An 18,113-nucleotide genomic window follows, 5' to 3' on the forward strand; every position below is an offset into this window, starting at 1 on the left:
TCTTTTCTTAGAATGTGCCAATGCTCATTCAGAATTTTTTCAATCTGTTTTGATGTGCTGTTGTAAGTAGTAATGAATCTGGGTGTATCATCTGTGTTTGTAGATTGTTTGATCTTGTTCTTTGGTTTGAGTAAAGGGCTCCTTTCCATCGTTTTCACTTTGTTGCTTCCGAGATGTCTTTTTCGTTATAGCCCTTTTCTTTGAATTTTTCTTTTAAAACTGTCGAAGAGGCTTCAAAATCATCAGTTTCAGTGCAGTTCCTTTTAATCCTTTGGAATTGTCCAAAAGGTATATTTTTTATCCATTTTGGATGAGGGCCACTCTTTGCATGTAGGTAGCCATTAGTGTCTGTTTTTTTGGTGAATAGTTTTGTGCTGATTCTCTCACCTTTAGTAAATATAGTAATGTCTAAGAAATGTATTTGATTTTTGTCCCATTCCTTAGTGAACTTCAGGTTAAAGTTATTATGATTAATCATTTCCACAAAATCATTGAATATGGCTAGATCTCCTTTCCAGATTATTAAGATGTCATCAATGAATCTGAACCAATGGATAATATTTTCAGAGAAACGGTTCTGTTGCCATATTGTAAGATCCTCGAACATACCGATATACAATTTTGCGGGCAAACTTCGTTCCCATGGCAGTGCCTGTTTTTTGAATGTAGATTTTATCCTCAAAGGAAAAGTAATTTCTTGAATGAATTCAATTGAATCGCAAAGGAAACAAATTTGGTTTTTGTTTAGATAATTTTTTAAGGCGTATTCAATACCTTCTATCCCCTTATTATGTGGGATAGAGGTGTATAAAGCTGACACATCAAGTGTAGCGAATGCATATTCTGCATCCCATTTTATTTCATCTAATTTTGTGAGTAGATGTGGAGTGTCCCTAATATGTGATCTAAGTTTTGGGATTAAACGGTTGAAGAAAATGGTCGACATATTGTGAAAGATTATTTGTTAGGTTTCCAATGCCAGATATAATTGGAAGGTGGGTTGGTTATATCCTTGTGTATTTTGGGCAGATGATAAAAATCCTTTTACTTTATTTATAGACACAAATAAATTCATTAGAAAAATGACCTTACAAAGACATTACATTAAAGAACATCAAAAAATACAGAAGCACTCGGGAGAAAAAAACGAAATAAACAATGATTCAACCAGAAATGAAATAACACTAACCCAAGGTGACAGAGAAGCTCTAATGAACTTAATGGATCTGGAAAATATAACAGATCAAACAGTGGACCTGGAGATTGAACACAGCTAATTCAAACCAAAATCCATATTTTACCCTATTCACTCAAAAGGGAAATTCAATATATTTGAAGATTTGGTCCTCAATGATCTGGATAAACTCTCTAAAATCTTAGCATCAAAGAAAAGGAAGCTTTAAAAACGCTTAGTGAAGATACTACAATTATCTTCAGAGAGGCAGACAAAGGGGAATCAATACTCATTCAAGACATATATAGGAGAAGCAACACGTCTACTTTCAGATGCCAAAACATATGAGATATTGGAAACAGATCCAACAGAAATGTTCCTAAATGATTATCATCTTCTTCTAAACACAGCAATGAAGAATCAAATATGCACAGGAGAATACAAATTCCTTAAAATTGAAAATCCTAAGATGTCAACATTTTATTATCTACCTAAAATACACAGGGATATAACCAACCCACCTGGCAGGCCAATTATATCTGGCATTGGAAACCTAACAAATAATCTTTCACAATATTTTTACCATTTTCTTCAACCTTTAGTCCCGAAACTTAGATCACATATTAGGGACACTCCACATCTACTCACAAAATTATATGAAATAAAATGGGATGCAGAATATGCATTCGCTACATTTGATGTGTCAGCTTTATACACCTCTATCACACATAATAAGGGGATAGAAGCTATTGAATACGCCTTAAAAAAATATCTAAACAAAAACCAAATCTGTTTCCTTTGCGATTCAATAGAATTCATCCTTTCAAGAAATTACTTTTCCTTTGAGGATAAAATCTACATTAAAAAAACAGGCACTGCCATGGGAACGAAGTTTGCCCACAACTTCGTAAATTTGTATATGGGTATGTTCGAGGATCTTGCAATATGGCAACAGAACCGTTTCTCTGAAAATATTATCCATTGGTTCAGATTCATTGATGACATCTTAATAATCTGGAAAGGAGATCTAGCCATGTTCAAAGATTTTGTGGAAATGATTAATCATAATAACTTTAACCTGAAGTTCACTAAGGAATGGGACAAAAATCAAATACATTTCTTAGACATTACTATATTCACTATAGGTGAGAGAATCAGCACAAAACTATTCACCAAAAAACAAACACTAATGGCTACCTACATGCTAAGAGTGGCCATCATCCAAAATGGATAAAAAAAAAAGGATTAAAAGGAACTGCACTGAAACTGATGATTTTGAAGCCTCTTCGACAGTTTTAAAAGAAAAATTCAAAGAAAAGGGCTATAAGGAAAAAGACATCTTGGAAGCATACAACAAAGTGAAAATGATGGAAAGGAGCACTTTACTCAAACCAAAGAACAAGATCAAGCAATCTACAAACACAGATGATACACCCAGATTCATTACTACTTACAACAGCGCATCAAAACAGATTGAAAAAATTCTGAATGAACATTGGCACATCCTAAGATCCAGTCCTCGGAAAAAACTTATCCCAGAGACCCTTGGTTACATATAAAAATAATTATAATCTTAAAAACATTTTAGCCCCAACTAAACTAAAAACCAATAAGCATAAAAAATTGTAGATAAATCAACAACTAGTTAAAGGCTTTTACAAATGTGGAAGAAAAAACTGCGAATGTTGCAAGCGGACTAGCGAAAATAGACTAGAAAACAAAAGGATCATCAACAACAACGTCAAACGAATTTCAATTCAATCCTATATGAACTGTAAATCAGAGTTCGTTGTCTATAGAATAGAATGCACATGTAAAAAAAATACATTTGTAGAACCAAGAGAATTCTCAAAACCAGACTCCTAGAATATGTAAAAAAACATAGAGGGAGAAACAATCCAAATGAATTCACTATTAAAGCAATTGAACAAATACCTAAGTCATGGGGTAAAGATAGACTATTACAATTAAGGAAAAGGGAAACATATTGGATCCATCTATTAAATACTAGGGAACCATATGGCCTAAATAGGGACATAGATTTAGCAGCCTTTCTATAAACTTCTAAGTGAACAAAAGCATTTCCATAATACATGTGAGTGTGCATATGTGTGCATATATATATGTGTATGTATGTATGTATGTGTTTATATATATTATAAACACATAATTAGAGTCCATTATATATCATCACTATCCTTATTTAAGTCTACAACCCCACATATACATCTAATAAATTACTAATTTTTAATTGTTTAATTGATTTATATATTATTTATTAATTATTAATAATTACCGGGGTTTTCCGGAAACCCGCCCACCCGATAAGCCGCCCATGGGCGCTTATTTTAGGTGGGCGGTTATATGGGGTTAAACATTATCTGAGCTCATCTCTGGTTATATCTTTTGGAGATTATGTTATATGCTGTTTAGCGCTGAATATCTTAAAAAAGTTTAACATAATTAATCCTAAAACAAATCTAATCGAACTCCTAACGTATAGTTGACAGTAAGAGGAATACTAGGAATAATAATAGCGTGTGCACATTGCACAGCTCCTACCTGAGACTTATCCATAGACTCTAATACATTACGGAGCTTACTTCCGTGTCAGTAGGGCGTCAAAAAAGAAAAAAGTTCCTATTTGAGAGTTACATGAACATTTTACCAGATGCCGTATGTATCTGGTTCTATTTAAAAATTTGAAATGCCAGTTTGATTAAACATACTTTTTTTTTTTTTTTTTACATGAAGTAATAAATGTACTTACTACAAGAAAAAAAAGCATCCTCTTTTTATTTGTTATGGCCTAGCACTTTAAAATCATTTGGAGGGGCTATCAGCATCCTACAGACTAGTATAAGTGACTACCGTATTATAGCCCTGGGCTGTTATTTGGTCCATTTAATGGCCCTGGATGGGTTTTCGGAAAACCCCGGTATATATTATTTTAATCCATTATGAATTGTGTATTTACAAGGGTATATATTTTCAAATGTATGAAACAAAAACTATGAAATAATAGTACAGCCCGTTTTTAAAGTACTTTTTAAAGTTATATATTAAATAATAATTTTATTATTAGTGAGAAAATACATCATAGATTGCCCTGTCAAACAATCACAAATTACATATATATTGTAAAAAACGGAATAACCAAAAAATGAACTTCCGGTCTCTCAAAATAAATAGAGACCTAGGATGGAAGTGGATCTATTCTCTGACGAAGTGGGCATAGGACCCATGAAACGCATAAGATATCGCGAGAAGTAGTGACGTCACTTCCGTTTTTCGCAACAGATCCACTTCCGGTTTCTTTGAAACCATGCACACCCGCGTGTTCTTTGGCTCCTCCACTTATACACCAACGATTGGGCTTGTTAAACAGATAAGTTACACTCGTACCTTTTAGATTTCAATTGTATAATATTTTAACTTTATGAGTTTCATTTTTAGTCAATTTTTTAGCCAATTACTTTTTCATTAAATTACTTTGTTGTGCGCACAAATTTATTTAGTGATAAATTACCATGCTTCTATCATTCAATTAACCCCCATATATCAATTTTAAAAATATATATATATATATATTTTTTCATATAATTTTTATTAAGGTTATTATAAACATATACAGCTTATGAAGAATTGCCAAAACTTACTTGTTACAAACATTGGGAAATCATTCATGATAATAGACAGTGTACAATCAGGTAAATACAGATTCAACATATGATGGGCAAAGATAGCAATGTCCTCATTTTTATATTGATATATACCTCCTCTGGAAATAGTAGGCCACTCTTGGACCATGGTAAAATATAAATATTCAATGGAGGTAAGTAGATTGGGTCTATAGCCACTTTTGGGCTTAGTATAGTATATAACAGTAAATATAAATATTAACAATCATTATGAAATAAGTTTCAAGCATCATGAGGAACATATCATTCTCCTGGAAACAAATGTGGTACGCTCATCAACAAATCCTTATCATCTAAAGAAAAACAATTGAACTAACATCTGCGTATATGTAATAGTATAATATTGTTGAGATCACTAAAAGGAGACAATGCTGATGAATGAATTAGATGGTTGTCATGTAAAAAGAGAATAAATGTTGCTATGGGATTAATTTTCCTTTGCCTATATGGTGCCGTGGATCGTACAGACCACTTGGAAAGTATTGTGAGCATCTCAGAGAGGTGGTTCTCAAATATGTCAGATATCACGTCCTCAAGTATTGCGTTAGCCATTGTCCTCAGCTGTAGGTAGTAAATTAGCCTTTAATTGGATACGTTCTGTCCTTTTAGTTGCTGCGTAGGCTGAAACAAATGGCCGCTCTCAAGGGTTCCTTTCAGCAGGGCATGCTCCGTGAAAGTGAGAAACCGTCCATTTACCATTCCCCGTTTGGAGCTTAACTGTTCAGGTCTCCTGGACTTCCAAATTTCCCCATGATGGTGTCAAATTTGGGCTTGAACGGGCACCAAGGTTACTTTTTTAAAAATAATATAGCTGGAGCTCTTGTAGTGTACGTCCGTTCAGCTCCACAGTTAGCTCCACCCCCCCTTTTAAAAATATTTTTAACACTTCCAAACAATATTTCAAATTGCTTTTTTATCATCACGAATCAATTCATTTAATTTTTTCTTTATCATTTAAAATAAATCACCATTTTTCTGGATATCCATACGATCTGGAATCTGACTGCTACATACTTTCAACAAGTTAGTTTCAGTCAGCAGCCCAGACCCAGAACAAATCAGCTTTGGTTTTAGTATATTGTATGATTCTCTTTTTTTGTTTTATGCTTTTAAACATACAAATAAACTTTGACTTTTAAGCATTAGAACTCAGCACATCAGCGCTGCTTTAAAAAAAAAAAGTGATTGCAGCCAGTGTTAACTGTGTCCAACATTTCCAAATCGAATGAGATCAAAAATCCTCAACAGGATATCTGGTCATTTGCCATGCAAAATCGTTTTTTAGATAAATTGTGTTTTTTCCTTTTGGGTCCTACAGCGCTTGTTCTACACAACTCATTTATCATACTTGTTAGTGGTTTCAAGTATACCCTTTAGAACCTAGCAGCTCAAAGGTATCCCATACTTTTCCAGCCAGGAATATCCCCTCCAGGGTATAGACAGCGCTTGATAATTACTTCTTATTTTTTCATATATATATATATATATATATATATACACACATACATATACACACACATTTGAGCCCTTCCCAGTCAAATACCTTTAAACATACAATATCAAATTTTATTAATTTTTAACATGGTTTAATGTGTTTTGAATAGAAATACTTTAAATTCATGTGTTCTACTGTGTTTAATGATCCTTTATTGTATTAAATGTGATGGCTTAGCATTTAAAAAGGGCTTTAGCCCATCTAATAAGCAGTACAGAGAGCTGCTGCCACTGGCACTGCTTCCTAAACATTTCACAAGATTACAGAGCTTTTCTTTAAATTTGAATTAATAGAACAGCAGTTACTCACTGACCTTTCACTGTCACATTGTAGAAGGCAGAATCATCTTCAGCATCACATACAAACTCCCCTGAATCCTCTGACTTTGCATTCAGGATAACCAGTGTGCGACGCTTCCCATCTGATTCCAACCTGATGTGCTCACTCTCCTGCAACTCTATGCCATCCCTGTACCATCGCACCTTTGCACTCTCTCTGGAAACCTCACAGCTCAGAACCAGAGGCTCCCCAGTCAGACATTTCAGCTCTGAATCATCACTTGTGTTCACAATTTTCACTGGGGGCTCTAAAGAAAGGAAGACATAATTATATAATGTTAATGTATAGATTTGTTATACAGAAGTGCACAATTGTGAATATGGAAATATTACTAAAAGGTTAACAATAAGAACAATCCAAGACAAAGGAAATTATTATTTAGAAAGAACGTTGTGATCTTTGTAATAAAAAAGGAAGTCAAATGATTCATGTAATGTGCATAACATGATACAGACACATGTGATATAGCCTCAACTTTAGCACAAAACATGATAAAATGAGTAGAAAACAATTATTCTTTTTTAAGAAACACTTGAGTATTCTGAAAATCAATACCATTCTCTGCTTGTGGATCCATAGATTGGCCGAACAACTAGTCAAATTAAAAAAACAATCCCTATCTGTAGTTAAAAGCCCTCATATAATGATCAATTAAAAATTAAGGACATCACATGACTGTACCTTTCATCACATATAATGCATGATACTATACTATTACTATCCTCATTTTTTTTTATTCCAATAAATATCCTATACCAAATAGGATTACTATTAACTTGTACTCAGTGTTACTATGCATCTGACCTTGATACATTCTGCTATTAAACAATCTTATATTTGAATTGATTTTAATGTAATCTCGTGACCAATGTCAAGTATTTCTCAATTAATAACAAGGTTAAGATTAGGTTGAGTCATAAAAAGAATATTTTTTATTTTTTTTTGCCAATTTAAAATTTTCTTTAGTAAGGACAAATGACATTACATGAATGAAAATGCAGTGAACAGAAGAATATAAAGAGTATCAAACAACTTTTCTGAAAAGATAAAACAAGAGTTTAAACAAATAATTAAGCGGTATAATAAAAAGAAGAGGCGAGGAAAAAACAACAGCATAAGATGCCCAAACAAGTGCATAAACTGATTAAGCATGTGTGTGTGTGGGGGTGGGGGTGGGCAATATTGGAGTGATGATGTTCCCATGTTTTGAGTATGAATTCTGTATTTCTACAGTACCAATTTTTAAATAATAGTATCTCTCTAGTTGCAGAAAAGTAGTAACTTGCGTTTTCCATTCTGCAACAGAACAGAGGACGTTTTCCAATACCTAAAAATCAGAGATTTAATACTATTCAACATTATATGCAGTAAATTCCGCTTTGCTGTATCTTACAGTTTGGGGAGTGAGGAGAATAATACAACTTTTGGGATGATTAGTTAGAATATTATTGATTTTAACTAAAGTACAAGGATCTTTCCTGGTGAAAACATAGAAAACTGTACATAACTGTACTAACCTGTCACTGACACATTATAGAAGACTGAGTCATCTTTGGTGTCACAGACATACTCCCCCGAATCTTCTGGGCTTGCATGAGTGATGATCAGTCTCCGATGTCTTCCATCTGACTCCAGCCTGATATCCTCACTCTCCTCCAATTCTACACCATTTTTGTACCAGCGCACCTGGGCGTTCTCTCTGGACACCTCACAGCTCAGCACCACTTGTTCCCCACCAAAACACTTCCGCTCTGAGTCATCACTTGTGTTAACAATTTTCACAGGGGGTTCTGTAAGGTGGTAAAAGACAGTACATGGGTAGCTGGTGAGGTTTTCACTCAACTTTTTCTTTTAAGAACAGTGTGAATATTTTTTATTTAGATTTATTTTAATTATATTAAAGTTAGGGGTGTTAGGCTTAGACTTAGGTTTAGGGGTTAATATATTTATTTAGTTTTAGTGATGTGGGAAGCCAGAGGGTTAGGGGTTAATAACTTTAGTATATTGGGGCGGAAGATTAGGGGCTAATAAGTGTAGGTAGGTGACGGTGGCGGCGGCGGGCAACATTGGGGACGGCAGATTAGGGGTTAATAAGTGTAATGTAGGTGGCGGCGACATTGGGGGCAGCAGATTAGGGGTTAATAAGTGTAATGTAGGTGGTGGCGATGTCGGGGGTGGCAGATTAGGGGTGTTTAGACTTGGGGTTTATGTTAGGGTGTTAGATTTAAACATAAATTTTATTTCCCCATAGGAATTAATGGGGCTGCGTTACAGAGCTTTACGCTCCTTTATTGCAGGTGTTAGGCTTTTTTTTAGCCGGCTCTCCCCATTGATGTCTATGGGGAAATCATGCACGAGCACGTAAAAGCAGCTCACAGCAGCGCTGGTATTTGGGTGCGGTATGGAGCTCAACGCTGCCATATTGCCTGCTAACGCCGGGTTTTTAAAAACCTGTAATACCAGCGCTGTTAAACTTGTAAGTTAGCAGCGAGGCAGCCATAACACAAAACTCGTATTTGGCCGTATGGTATTAAAACCTATACTAAAATACGTGATTGTGATTTTACTTCCATATAAATATTGTTATTTATATTGATTGACAACACATGGCAGTATGTCATTTCTGAGCCAAACAGTATTTTCAGAATAACGTATAGAGGAGGCTCAAGATCCAAGGAAAAACTGAAACTTTAAAGACTAGTTTAAACCATATTGATTAAAATCTGTATGTTAGAATCAAATGTTAATTTATGTTGAAATAGAATAAATTGATGGTGTAGAAAATATATAATTTGTATAATGTCGTAAAAACAAAACTTTTCTTCTATTTCAGTTCTAGAGTAAACACTTTATAAACTGCACCTTAGACGTAACTGTCTCTTTTTTATTTTTTTTATTTATTGAGGACATATAGAGAAAGAAAATCATGACATACTGATATTTTATCAATAGTAGTATACATCAGAAATATAGTTGCCTGCACTCAAAACCAAATAACGTATGTTGCTTAATATTCATAGTTATGCATACAATGTGATTGTCCTCATGTTTGTCCCTGTTATCCACGAACCAGACCACTTTTGGGTCTTCTACATCACCAAATAAGCATTGGTATAGGGAAATTATAAGGGTAATACAGCATAGGTATTTATGTAAATATGAAAAGATAAAGATTTTAAGAAGGTTTAAACAGAAAAAAAAACAAATCAAAGGCTGAAACTGTACTCATTACTCAAACTAGTGTGTTGTAGGCAGCATACTGAAAACAGATCATTCCTGGTTTTAAATAGGTAATGCCTTGAGAGATTGGAAGGTTATGGGGGTAAATCATACACAAAGAGATAAGGGGGGTAGTTATCAAGCCGTCAAACTCAAATACGCTGGAATTCCGCAGTGTATTTGTGGCGAGGCTGATTCGCCTTAGTTATCAAAGGCTACAGACCGGCAAAAGTAGAATTTTGTGACGTAAACTTCGATCCGCCTGACTCCGTCTGACACCGATCGATTCTTACATCACTCCAGATGTTCCGCACACAAGTATGGCACAATCTCACTACTTTTGCTAGTTATCAAAAAACTAGCAGGTACGCTCGGCAATTTTTACGGCCCAGCGTACCTGGTTTTCAAACCGCCAGCCTGGAGGCGGCGGATCCCATAGGAATCAATGGGAGTCTGACCATAGCGAAAGTACAAGTTCGCTGCTGACAGACATCCCATTCATTCCTATGGGAGCTGTCTGCACCTAACACCCTAACATGTACCCCGAGTCTAAACACCACTAATCTGTCCCCCCTACACCGCCGCAACTAAATAAAGTTATTACCCCCTAAACCGCCGCTCCCGGAGCCCACCGACACTATAATAAATATGTTAACCCCTAAACCGCCGCTCCAGGAGCCCACCGCAAGCTACTCTATACATATTAACCCCTAAACCGCCTCTCCCGGAGCCCACCGCCAACTACATTATACCTAGTAACCCCTATCCTGCCCCCCCTATACCGCCGCCCTCTATAATAAATTTATTAACCCCTATCCTGCCGATCCCGCACCTCGCCGCAACTAAATAAATAGTTTAACCCCTAAACCGCCGCTCCTGGACCCCCGCAACCTATATTAAATTTATTAACCCCTATCCTGCCCCCCTACACCGTCGCCACCTATAATAAATTTATTAACCCCTATCCTGCCCCCTTCTACACCATCGCCACCTATAATAAATTTATTAACCCCTAATCTGCCCCCCCTACACCGTCGCCACCTATAATAAATTTATTAACCCCTATCCTGCCCCCCACTAAACCGCCGCCACTGTAATAAAATTATTAACCCCTAAACCTAAGTCTAACACTAACCCTAACACCCCCTAACTTAAATATTAATTAAATAAATCTAAATCATATTTCTATTATGAACTAAATGAATCCTATTTAAAACTAAATACTTACCTGTAAAATAAACCCTAATATAGCTACAATATAAATAATAATTATATTCTAGCTATCTTAGGATTTATTTTTATTTTACAGGTACCTTTCAATTTATTTTAACTAGGTACAATAGCTATTAAATAGTTATTAACTATTTAATATCTTACCTAGCTAAAATAAAGAGAAATTTACCTGTGAAATAAAAACTAACCTAAGTTACAATTACACCTAACACTACACTATACTTTAATAAATTATTCCTATTTAAAACTAAATACTTACCTGTAAAATAAACCCTAATATAGCTACAATATAATTAATAATTACATTGTAGCTATCTTAGGATTTATATTTATTTTACAGGTAACTTTGTATTTATTTTAGCTAGTTAGAATAGTTATTAAATAGTTATTAACTATTTAATAACTACCTAGCTAAAAGAAATACAAAATTACCTGTAAAATAAATCCTAACCTAAGTTACAATTAAACCTAACACTACACTATCATTAAATAAATTAAATAAACTACCTACAAATAACTACAATTAAATACAATTACATAAACTAACTAAAGTACAAAAAATAAAAAAAGCTAAGTTACAAAAAATAAAAAAAATAAGTTACAAACATTTAAAAACATATTACAACAATTTTAAGGTACTTACACCTAATCTAAGCCCCCTAATAAAATAACAAACCCCCCCCAAAATAAAAAAATGCCCTACCCTATTCTACATTAAAAAAGTTCAAAGCTCTTTTACCTTACCAGCCCTTAAAAGGGCCTTTTGTGGGGGCATGCCCCAAAGAGTTCAGCTCTTTTGCCTGTAAAAGAAAAATACAACCCCCCCAACATTAAAACCCACCACCCACATACCCCTAATCTAACCCAAACCCCTCTTAAAATAACCTAACACTAATCCCCTGAAGATCATCCTACCTTTAGTTGTCTTCACTCAGCCGAGCCACCGATGGAACTGAAGAGGACATCCGGACCGGCAGAAGTTATCCTCCAAGGGGCGCTGAAGAAATCTTCCATCCGACGAAGTGATCCTCCAAGCGGCGCTGAAGAAATCTTCCATCCGGGCGAGGTCATCTTCCAAGAGGCGCTGAAGAAGTCTTCTATCCGGGCGAGGTCATCTTCGAAGCCGGGTCTTGAATCTTCATCCCACCGACGCGGAACATCCTTCTTTCCCGACGAACTACCGACGAATGAAGGCTCCTTTAAGGGACGTCATCCAAGATGGCGTCCCTTCAATTCCGATTGGCTAATAGGATTCTATCAGCCAATCGGAATTAAGGTAGGAAAAATCTGATTGGCTGATGGAATCAGCCAATCAGATTCAAGTTCAATCCGATTGGCTGATCCAATCAGCCAATCAGATTGAGCTCACATTCTATTGGCTGATCGGAACAGTTAATAATTTTATTACAGTGGCAGCGGTGTAGTGGGGGGTAGGATAGGGGTTAATAAATTTATTATAGGTGGCGACGGTGTAGGGGGGCAGGATAGGGGTTAATAAGTTTATTATAGGTGACGACGGTGTAGGGGGGGCAGGATAGGGGTTAATAAGTTTATTATAGGTGGCGACGGTGTAGGGGGGGAAGGATAGGGGTTAATAAGTTTATTATAGGTGGCGACGGTGTAGGGGGGGCAGGATAGGGGTTAATAAATTTATTATAGGTGGCGACGGTGTAGGGGGGGCAGGATAGGGGTTAATAAATTTAATATAGGTTGTGGCGGGTTCAGGGAGCGGCGGTTTAGGGGTTAAACTATTTTTTTATTTGCGGCGAGGTGCGGGATCAGCAGGATAGGGGTTAATAACTTTATTATAGAGGGCGACGGTATGGGGGGGCAGGATAGGGGTTACTAGGTATAATGTAGGTGGCAGCGGTGCCCAGGAGCGGCGGTTTAGGGGTTAATACATTTATAAGACTTGCGGCGGGGTCTAGGAGCGGCGGTTTAGGGGTTAATACATTTATAAGACTTGCGGCAGGGTCTAGGAGCGGCGGTTTAGGGGTTAGTAACTTTATTTAGTTGCGGGGGGCTCCGGGGGCGCCGGTATGGGGGGTAGAACAGTGTAGTTTAGTGTGAGTGCTTAGTGACAGGCTAGCAAGAAAGCTGTCAAACAGCCGAAGAGCAGCGAGATCGGATGAGTGATAACTCTCACAGTCCGCTGCTCATCGCCCCGCGGCTTTTTGACAGCTTTTTTTGATAACTTAGGCGTATTTTTTCAGGTCCGCGGCGGCGAAGGTAGGCGAGCTTAGGCGGGCGTATTGGGCCGGCGAAGGCAGGAAAGTTGACACGTTGATAACTACCCCCCATGGTACTATAGTATTGGAAGAGGAAAACATTCCAGACTTATGTAGTGTCTCCATATGTTGATCAGGAGCATTATAGGAAAGCTGTGCTTGTATACTGTATATTGTAATGGACGGTTTGTGGTAATTTTGTCTTCTATTGGGAGAGGTGTAAAGAGATTATTCACAGCCGTGAGCTATGCTGTAAAATTGGTCAAATTAGGTATTGAAAAAGTGATTTATGATCGCCACGTGCTCACTGTTCCTAATGTCTGACCATAGTATTTCGGTTTATAATGGCGTATTATGCTTGCTGTAATATATTCTGATGTGCTATTCCACCCCGTGGCCTCGGAAGCCGGACCTGGGGTGGGCAATAAAACATAGTTTAAGCATATAAGTTTCCATTATCAGAGTAGTTGTTGTGAGGTTTAGAGAAACAGTGAGCTCTGTTAAAATTGAGTGTGCTGGGATTGGGTGTACCACATACATTTTAAGGTAGTTACTTAAAGAAATATTTAACTATATCATCAACATGAGAAGATAACTGCAACTTTAGTTAAAGGGACAATCAAGTCAAAATAATGTTTTATGATTCAGAAAGAACATGAAGTTTTAAGACAATTTTGAATTTACTTCCATTATTAAATTTTGCACATTCTTTTTATATTCACACTTTCTGGGGACCAAGCTCCTACTAAGCATGTGCACAAGTTCACAAGGTATACTTATACTAGTCTGTGATTGGCTGATGTCTGTCACATGATACAGGGGGCCAGAAAAAGGGATAAAAAATAAATTTAACAGAAAAAAAATTTACTGCTTATTTGAAATTCAGAGTAGGTGTTAAATCATTGTCTTATTATTATGTGCTTGTTAATTATATAATTCTACTGTATTGAGTGTTCCTTTAAGAACATAACTCTAACATGTTATTAAGAACATACACATGACTGAGTGGTTGGTTACAAATACCTTAAAATAACTGTGATCTGAACAAGTTATGAACTGTCATGCATTATTGGATGTCTGTAATTTATTCCTATCCCTTCTCTGGGATATGTTCTCCTCCATGAAAATAAAAAGTGCATTTCACTTTATGTGCCCTGCAAGATTGCTGAATAACTGTCATTAGAGCTTCTGTGGGTCCCCTGATGTATGTGACCAGGTTTGCAGACTTGGGAAGTCTCTTCCGTGTGTTCACTAAGAACCGGTTCGTTGCCATATCCTTGAGCTATCTTTCATACCTGTCCTCTCATTTTCTTCTGCGTCATTGCTAGCTTTTCGCTCCCGCCGGGTTCTACAAAGACAGGCCGCTTCACTGAAGGTGCATGAAGTGTGGGGTTGGTATAATCGCCAATCTCCGCAGATCCCGCATTGCGTGCAACTGCATATTTCGGAGTGGTTAATTTTGGCGGCAGATCCGAAATATATTTCACTCGCTGACGATCTCACTGGTAAATGTGGTGGCACAGTTGGAGATTGTTGTAGAGGGAGACCTGATTGAGTCTGAGTAAAGTATCCGATCTGTTCCCAAGAGTTGTGCCAGGTATTTATATGACGCTTTGTAGCCTGCATAAGGTTGTCGAGTTTCTCAAAGAGCTTGTCTAGTCTTGAAAGTTGATTCTTGTCCTCCATTCTCCTAGCTTTTGAATGTGTGGAGCAATAGTTTAATGTTGCAGACACAGGTAGCAATGCTGCCAGTAAGAGATCGTCCAGTTAGAGCCGAAGACCTCAGAACACACCGAGGGGGAAGCGCCGCCTGTACTGAGCCGCCGCCATTGTCCAAATCTGAATTTTGGTGTCAAGAATACACACCCAAAATTATTAGTGAGCTCTGAGAAGAGCAAAATGTTGATAAATTGTTCAGTGTAGATGAATTAGCTGTAGAATTATGCCTTTATGTGGTGGATTTAAAGCAATTCAGCCGGTGCTCTAGAGTAATGCAACCACTCAGGATCGCTGTCTAGACACGCCCCTCGGAACTGTCTTTTTTTTACCTTCATAAGATCCTTTCCAAAAATGGTTGGTGTTTGCAAACAACCACAGGAGGGCCTCAACTAGTAGTTTACCTCTAATTTAACACAAAAAGAGAGGCAGTGTGACTTTATATTACCATGACTTATTGCCACTTCATATCTTGGTTAATAATGTATAAGAACTGGTAGAAAATATGCAGCTAAAATAGTGAGTATGGAAACTATGAAGTTTACCTTGAGATCTCACTGTACAAACCAGTTTCATACAATCCTGGTCTGAAAAATAAGAAATTACAGTTTTGCGAGACTGAAGCAGCTGAATTGTTTCTATGGTTAGAAATCGCGCCTTTTTTACAAAACGTTTTACACTGTGTGAAAGATTTAAAAACTCACTATTGTAAATGTGAAAAGCCACAGACATTTTATTATTAAATATATTGAATATCCTATACTGTTAAACTTATTTCTAGACAAAACCTCACAAAAATATATATATATTTTTTTAAATAAACAGATAATGGAAAACAAACGATTTTACAATATAATGCATATAAATTACATGTCATATATTTTTATTTCACAGGTAAGTTTTTATTTATTTTTAAATGGTTATATTGTAATTTTAATTTAAAGTTAGGGGGGTGTTTGGTTTAGGGGCTAATAGTTTAATTTAGTGTTTTGCGATGTGTTGGGCCAGTGATTTAGGGGTTAATAGGTTTATTTAGGTGTCAGCGATGTCCGGGAGCAGCGGATTAGGGGTTAATAACTTTATTTAGTAGTAGCGATGTCGGGGAGCGGCAGATTAGGGGTTAATAACTTTATTTAGTGGTGGTGATGTCGGGGAGCAGAGGATTAGGGGTTAATAGCTTTTTATTAGTGTTGCCTATGTCAGGGAGTGGCGGATTAGGGGTTAATTACCTTATTTTGTGGCGGCGATGTCGGGAGTGGCGGATTAGGGGTATTTTGACTAGGGGTTTATGTTAGGGTGTTAGGATTAAATGTAACTTTCTTTTCCCTATAGACATCAATGGGATTGTGTTACAGCGATCGCCATTACTCACTTCGGGTGCACGAGCACGTCAAATCAGCCCTTGGCTTTTGTGCGGTATGGAGCTCAATGCACCATAACGCACAGCACAAGGAGGTTTTTCAGTAACTCATAATGGCAGCACTATGGAGAGTGAAATAACGCATTTTTTGGCGTTATTTTTGCACCCTGTTTAGTGCAAAACTCGTAATCTAGGCGTAAGTCAGAAGATATTCATAAAGAAATTGATAGTTTATGTTCTTGAAATGACTGAATATTCATATTTATAATTTAAATGTCTTTAAATTAGTGAAGGACAACTTCCTAACCCATGGAAGCCCCAGATCAGCATTTTAGAAGCCTTAAAGGGACACAAAACCCTTTTTCTTTTATGATCCAGATAGAGCGTGAAATTTTAGGAAACTTTATTTGCTCCTATTATAATTTTTTCTTCGTTCTCTAGGTATCTTTATTTGAAAGAGCAGGAATATAAGCATAGGAGTTGGCCCATTTTTGGTTCGTTCAGCACCTAGGTAGCGCTTGCTGATTGGTTATTACATTTAATCACCAATCAGCAGGCGCTACCCAGGTTTGGCCACCTATCAGAAGTCCCCAAAGCACACATTTTTGTTACATTTTTCCTGAGGCCACTAAAATGGTGGCAAACATTCCTAGTTGTGCTTTTTATTATAGTTACCCATCCCTGCTTTACGTGACTATGGGGGAGATCATAATCTATTGTTCGATATTAACAAGACAACAGTTCCTGATGAGCACATCCAAGAACAAACCTCATCCACATGTTACACTAAACTGATTTAAATAGCTAGTTCTGTGCTGTGAGAAGAAAGAAGCATCTCCGTTGTTTTCAGGGTCTTTCATTGTTTCAAATCTCCCAATTTGCACTTTCACAAGTAATTAGATATTTTTTTAAATTCCAGTAGATACAGTGTGGCCATTTCTGCAAGATATTTATTTCCCTATGGGTCTTCCTGATTCTAGAAAGGCTTCTTGCTCAATTAATTATGGTTTAAAAATGTATAATAAGCATGTGTACAATATTATCAACATTGATAATCCTTCAAACACGCTTGTTTGCTATACCCTGTATTGTAATTAATTAATTGAATTGTAATTAACATAAATGTTTGATGTTGTAACACACATTTCACTCATTAAAGGGACAGTCTACTTCAGAATTTGTATTATTTAAAAATATAGATAATCTCTTTATTACCCATTAACCAGTTTTGCACAACCAACACTGTTATATTAATACACTTTTTACCTCTGTGATTTACCTTGTATCTAAGCCTCTGCAGACTGCCCCTTATCTCAGTGCTATTAACAGACTTGCATTTTAAAATTTTATTACAAACTGTACAAAGGGATCAATTAAAAATACCTTGTGTATAATATCTAAACATGTGAAAATGGCCACTGTATTTGTCATTTTGTTTAAATGACGTTTTTTGATGGTGATATAAAGAACTCAGCAACGGAAAATACACTTTTCTTCCGCTATCTGTGAAAACCTTTTTCTTGGCTGAAGGCTTTTTTTTTTTTGTCAGATTTTTTTAAAATAATCTTTTAATGAGGTTTTTATAGAGTACAATAAAATGTTTACAGTCTTTCATAAAAGTAATACGTATACAAGGTACTTTCTGACT

The 18,113-nt window shown here is 36.4% G+C and overlaps 1 protein-coding gene across 8 annotated transcripts in view; it reads right to left on the reverse strand.

The window, feature by feature from the left end:
* Positions 1-18,113, reverse strand: part of OBSL1 (obscurin like cytoskeletal adaptor 1) — a 320,332-nt gene that overhangs the window by 171,563 nt on the left and 130,656 nt on the right. For all 8 annotated transcript variants that reach the window (XM_053698211.1, XM_053698216.1, XM_053698210.1 and 5 more), the window contains 2 exons: positions 8,227-8,499; positions 6,684-6,956 (listed from right to left, as the gene is read on the reverse strand). In XM_053698211.1, the coding sequence (XP_053554186.1) occupies positions 6,684-6,956; positions 8,227-8,499 (546 nt within the window). The remainder of the gene's footprint in view (positions 1-6,683; positions 6,957-8,226; positions 8,500-18,113) is intronic.

The sequence above is a fragment of the Bombina bombina genome, chromosome 1, assembly GCF_027579735.1.
Source record: "Bombina bombina isolate aBomBom1 chromosome 1, aBomBom1.pri, whole genome shotgun sequence".
Lineage (NCBI taxonomy): Eukaryota > Metazoa > Chordata > Amphibia > Anura > Bombinatoridae > Bombina > Bombina bombina.